Here is a 6,110-nt window from a genome sequence, read left to right as displayed (position 1 = left end):
AACGTTACGGTTTAAGCGCCAATTGATCACACCGGGATAACACCAAGGGAACCTACATTTCGCCGATTTATGTCTGCGCCACCATCAGGTGAGAAAAAGACACGCATGTTCAATGTGGAGACGAGCTTCCTACTGTGAGGGGACATCCTCGTCATCCAGCAAGGATGCCACGTTTTGAAACACAAACAATTTTCTTTCGATCCATCTACCTACGACTGCAACTCGTATCGAACGTGCTGCGTCTTTCTCTGAACTGAAGGTGGCGATGTTGAGCCGAAGAGCTCTCTCGGAAGACCCGAAGCATTCACAGCGGTCCACCAAAAATGTACAGTTCTGCACAGAGCTGGGAACTCACCGTCCATGTTCTCACTACAGCAAAGTGGAAAAGTTGATTTGCAAATATCTCTCCTTTTCAACAAAGCTGCTCTCTCTTTCTCTCTACTACACGCAATGTTGAGTGACAAACATAAGATATTGCTTAGGAACAAATTGTGACGTCATAATTGGAAATGCATCATCATTCTAAATGCATGTTAGTTGGTTGCTATGTGTGTAATTAGGAACGTTAAAGTCACATGACAAGAAAAATACCAGCTATAGAAAAAACTCCCAACTGATGAACAGACAGACCCAAGGCCATCATTCTCCCACTGGGTTCTACACCAGTTCAAAGCGAATAACAATACAAACAAAGAAAACACATTAAAATATGTTTAAAAACATCAACAAAAATGTTTGTCATCACGAATATCATCAGGGAATGAGAATGCCCCCAACAGTCTCTGGAGTTCATTTTTTTTTGTTATATAATTTGGTATATATCTCACAGTCTTGGAGACATGGAGAAGTTTGTAATAACATGCTGTAACGGGAATGCACTTGTAGTCATCTTATAGCTACATATTCTTACATTACTGCAGTCTGGTACCATCTATGACTACTACATGGCTATATACGTATATATAGTGACTAGGACACTTTAGTCAATAAGATATTGTTATAGATATATGGTATAGAAATGGTAGAGAAATAAGTCAAGACAGTTCTCATTCACAATATATTTTATATTGTTAGAACATGCATTTCCCTACAAAGAGTTGAGCACTAAAGATGCTATAAAAGCAGTTCATGGCACATGATTTCTCTGTCTCTCTCACACACACAAAATTCCACGATGGCGATCACATTACAAACTTCAGACATCCTCTCAGTAAAAGTCATTAAAAGAGTACATTTTAATGGCAGTTAGGGGGCAAGATGTACAGCTTTCTGCCCTTTGCGAATACTAGTTAGTGAAGGGTTTGTATTTAAGGTTTAGCCTACTAATGATTTGAACCAAAGAAAACATACCATAAAAGGCCTATATAGTATTCTTCACTACAGGGGTTTCTTTCCCATTGTCTGAGAGTTCGATTCCCGACTGTGTTGGCTTAATTATTACTTCAGGGACTAAAACGTAAATGTAACATTGGTGAAAGTATTCGGTTAGAATCCAAGACGGCATGTTTCTCAAATAGCATTGTTTTCTCTTGGTGCCAACTTGATATTGGTTAGCTTCAACATTAAAATAGGCAGTCGTTAAGACTCGTTATCAAACATGTCTTTGTGGTGAAAGGAGGGTCTTCTCCAACAACAATTTAGGGATAAGTCTATGTCACCTTACTGTCAGGGATTTACACTTAATTCAGATTTGAAATACATGAATATACATATAGTATAGAATTATGTCTACGGTTGTCCATGGACCTTATTCACCTCTTGGTTACATCTTGGATGTAAACTTCCCCATTGGGATTCCCCACCTAGCTAGTGTTTAGATCTAAGATGGATGCTAGGGGAATAAGGTACATTTCTGGAGTTGGATAGTCCCTTAAAAAGTTTGGCATACATAACTTAAACAGGCTAATTTCATACATTCACCCACATATTTAAACATTGAAAGATTAACATTGGCACAAGAAAAAAACATTGTATATTACATATTTATAGTGTGTGTGTGTGTGTGTGTGTGTGTGTGTGTGTGTGTGTGTGTGTGGGGTTATATTTCTATAGATTTCTATATCGGGGAGGGAGGGGGGACTTTGCCATCAACGATCAAATTGCATGCAACTGTTTCAGTGCAACCTAAAAATTAATAGAAATGCAAATAATATAAAAAACACATTTGAACACAAATATACAATATTCTGGGTTTTTTTCTCGTTGCTTGTTTCACGTGAGAGTTTGAAATCCCACGGAATCCAAAAATATATAAGGGTGCTGTTTTTAAAACAGGTCCTTGTTCTTCTTTAGGTTCCTCTGCTTCCAGCTGGGTAAGGCGTTGAACTCCACTCGACTCATCTCTAGAAGCACCTGCAAAACATTCCCAAGAGGACCTTTAGTTGGAAAGCACATCTGTGATTGAAAGACAAGATGGAATGGTCTTGATCATTTAAATCACAACATTCAAATCTCAATACAATTAAGCAATAGATCACGACAGGCTGTGGTATGTTCTCATTATACCACAGTTAAGGGGCGTTGTCTGTCCCTCCTGGCTGCCGCCAAAATGCGCGGCGGTTGCTATGCAACACACTGTAGCGTCCTTCAGAGAGAAGGCTAGAGACGGTAGCTCGGTTCGCCGGCAATTTAGCCTACTATCGAGCAGTTCACTCACCGTGTGCCTATTGCTTTACAACATTTCCACCCTCTCCATCAATCAACATATTTTTTAGGCTTCAGTGAACTATGCTATTGCTATTATATATAAATAAACAACAGTTCAAGTTAGGCGCGGAGTGATACGGAACTCCGTAAACTGAATGGCCGTCTTAAGGCTGCCCCACAATACACAATTTTTTTAATCTTATGAGATTTTTGAGTCGGAGTACACCGCACACATAAAGAGAATCTCAGCCGATTTGTTGCTCTCCGATCGTAAATACAAATACATACGATTCGAACACAAGACGGAACACTACACACTACAGGATCATCTTATCCGATAATTGCCCGCTGCAGGGCCGTGGAGGTAGAACTAGAGCAAGATCGCGTCAACAGTGAAAATGGATCAGTGTCTTTTGACAGCAGTTGTTTCCGCGGTGCTTATGCTTACATAATATCAGAGAATATCAGCGTCATTTCGGCCACGGCGCAATTAATGAATAAAGATCATAAACACGTCGGAAGAAAAAAAACATTTATTTTGACAGATGTGCCCGAAGTTACTACTTTACAACCTCGTTGATGACCAACATTTAGAAAAACATGTATAGGCCTACTTTTAATTCAGCCTTGGGTGAATTCGAAGCGTAGTGTGTTGGACTGTTTTCAAAACGGGCTTTTAGATTCAAATAAGTAATGCTGTGAGTCTGTAGCAAATCCTACATCGTTATTGTTGTAGTATTCAACCATTAGCAAGGTGACACTGATTTGCAAATACCATAGATAGACTGTATAATATTACCGTTAGTGAATTGCATAGGGGTCGATGTGAGCTCATGAATATTCATGAGCAAATGCAAACTGAATGGCTGTAAGTGTTCTGAGACATGGCTGCGAACCGGCAACTTTCAAAAAAAGTAGTGCCGGTTTGGTGACGGTTCCGTGCCGTGCCGCTGCCGTATCCAGTGGAATGGCCTACATTGACTATAATGGTTTCTAATGTCTTCGGCGAACGTTTTTATTGCCGTGCCGCTTCCGTGACGGTTCTGGTGGAAATTGCCCTTCACTCAACATTCCGAAAATATCTATCATGTTGGATAACCCCGATTTTGTGATCGGGTGCTCTTAGAGTTGATGAGATTCTATCTTTTTCGTCCCGATTCGGCTGCCATGGGAACGCCACCCCGATTCTCGTAAGGGGCAAATCGGGCACGATATCGGGACATTTATCTTGTAGTGTGGGGTGAGCTATAGCTGTGTGTATACGCTCATTATACAACAGTTGGGAACCAATCAGATCGCTTGATTTAAGCCACCCGTTTCATAAACACACATGAACACCTTAGAACATGTCTTCTTGTGCATATTGTGTCTATCATTTAATGGCCTCTTGTGTATTTGACGAGGGCGTGGCTAAGATGCTCTTACTTTGAAGTCCTGGTCGCCGAGGTAGTCCTCCAGGCGGAGGGGGTCCACGCCCTCGGGGAGGGGCTTCCTGGTCAGCTCCTCGATGGAGTACTGCTCCTTGCTCAGCTTGGACAGCACCTCCTTCACCAGCACCACCTTACTCCTAGACCCCTCCCCCTGCACACACGCACACACACACACACACACACACACACACACACACACACACACACGTCAGCATAGGTCTAGACCCCGTCTCCCACTGGGAGGATATTGTCCATAATCCTGCTGAATGAATTCAATATGAACACAATATGAATATAACCCACCTGTGGAGCGATAGAGGGGTCTTTCTCCCAGTAAGGGAATATATTGGTGAAGGTAAGGGGTTCACAGCCTGCCATGACCAGGTAGGCCAGCGGGGGGCGCCTTGGGTTCTTCTCTGTGAACACACAGAATGATAGAGACAGGTGAGCAGTATTAACAGTCAATGATATTCATCAGGGAAGATAAAGGCCAATCCAAGATTCAACACCAGAGCCAGCATCTGAATCATTTGTTTTCTCAGATCCTCATTCGATTTCAATTCAATTACATTTTATTTGTATAGCCCTTAAGCATAGGTTCAATCTCAAAGGGCTTAATATGCTATATATTTATGACCCCCCCCTGAATTAGCAAGGAAGGAAATGGGCCCTTCCTTCCCAGGTGGTGGTGGGTGATGGCCCTCTCACCTTTGCAGTACTGCAGCACAGTTTCCATGGCGCACTTCCTTTGGCTGTTCCAGCGCATCTTGGCGGAGCCAGCCAGCGTGGTGTCATCCGGCTTCCTGCCCTGCCACAGGTACACCTCCATGCGGTTGTCCAGAAGGAAGAGGGCTGCGGGCGGGGCAGGGGGAGGGCCGTCAACTCACCAATACATCTATCTCTACATGTATTAGTGCCACCATCGATACGTCCATACATTCCTTCCTATTGGAATCTCTCTATCCATCTACATGCATTACTGCGGCAATCTAAAGTTTGAGACGTGCATGACCATGACCACCAACATTCATTACCACTATTATCAACCATCACTATTAATCCATCAATCATATTTCCCACATTACTCTCCCACAAAAGTATGCATTAATCACTGCCACAATCTGTATATATCTACACATTGTTAACCCCATTATCTACAAATCTATACATTTATTAATCAAGTAATCAATAAATAGAAACATACATTACTTCTATAAACTATAATTCTATACATTCATTACGCCCATCATCTATAAATCTTCAAAGGCATGAAATCGAAACAAAGGTAAAAAAAAAACAACAGTTTCTACGTAGGCTTCTAGCTCTGTGTTTTCCTGTGCATGACGTCACTACTTCTGACGTCATGACTCTACGCAAGCCTTATGGGTCCATGCTAATATGCAATCTTAATAATAATAATAATCATGCACAATACAAAGCAATAACGCAAACTAGACATTAAGTAAATGTGGCTCTTCCTCTAGCCCATATACCCCGACCACCCTGGCCGCCGTACCTGGTTGCTGGGCGGAGTAGAGGTTCTCCTGGAGGAAGGGCATGGCCATGACACCCTCGGGGACGCGGGTGGGGCTGAGCTGCTCCTCCCCCCGGAACAGGCCCGAGCTGGCGTCCAGCCAGAAGAGGCGGGGCGTGTAGTTGTACTTCCCGGGGTCTACCAACCAAATCACACAAGAGATATTATTCACGTGTCACTTGGAAAGTCGTAATGACCACAAACAGCTCTGACACGGTTTCAGGTATCAGTGTTGTATCGAGTCTACAGTCTGGCTGTAGGCATCTTAAGAGTATCCACGGTAACCCTAACCGCTAACCCGCTAAGCTCAGGGGAGTGGGTAGACTGGTAACCGGAAAGTTGCTCCTTTGATCCCAGTCTCCTCCTAGCTGAGTGTCGAGGTGTCACTGAGCAAGACGCCTCACCCTGCTCTGCCCTGCTCCCGACAAGCTGGCTGTCGCCTTGCATGCTTGGCACCGCCGTCAGTGTGTGTGTGTGTGTGTGTGTGTGTGTGTGTGTGT

General features: G+C 43.1%; 1 protein-coding gene across 1 annotated transcript; it reads right to left on the bottom strand.

Moving 5' to 3' along the window:
* Nucleotides 1–1,043: 1,043 nt before the first annotated feature.
* LOC311376099 (supervillin-like) lies at nucleotides 1,044–5,748 on the bottom strand (the record flags this gene model as incomplete). Its single annotated transcript, XM_084490986.1, has 5 exons — nucleotides 1,044–2,352; nucleotides 4,072–4,227; nucleotides 4,380–4,492; nucleotides 4,785–4,928; nucleotides 5,593–5,748. Coding segments are annotated over 5 exons (656 nt in total), but the record flags the coding sequence as incomplete, so codon positions are not given.
* Nucleotides 5,749–6,110: the final 362 nt, after the last annotated feature.

This window comes from Micromesistius poutassou (assembly GCF_964030765.1).
Source record: "Micromesistius poutassou genome assembly, contig: SCAFFOLD_6793, whole genome shotgun sequence".
NCBI lineage: Eukaryota > Metazoa > Chordata > Actinopteri > Gadiformes > Gadidae > Micromesistius > Micromesistius poutassou.
Note: the sequence above shows the minus strand (reverse complement) of the source record. Positions and strands in the feature narration are given on the sequence as shown.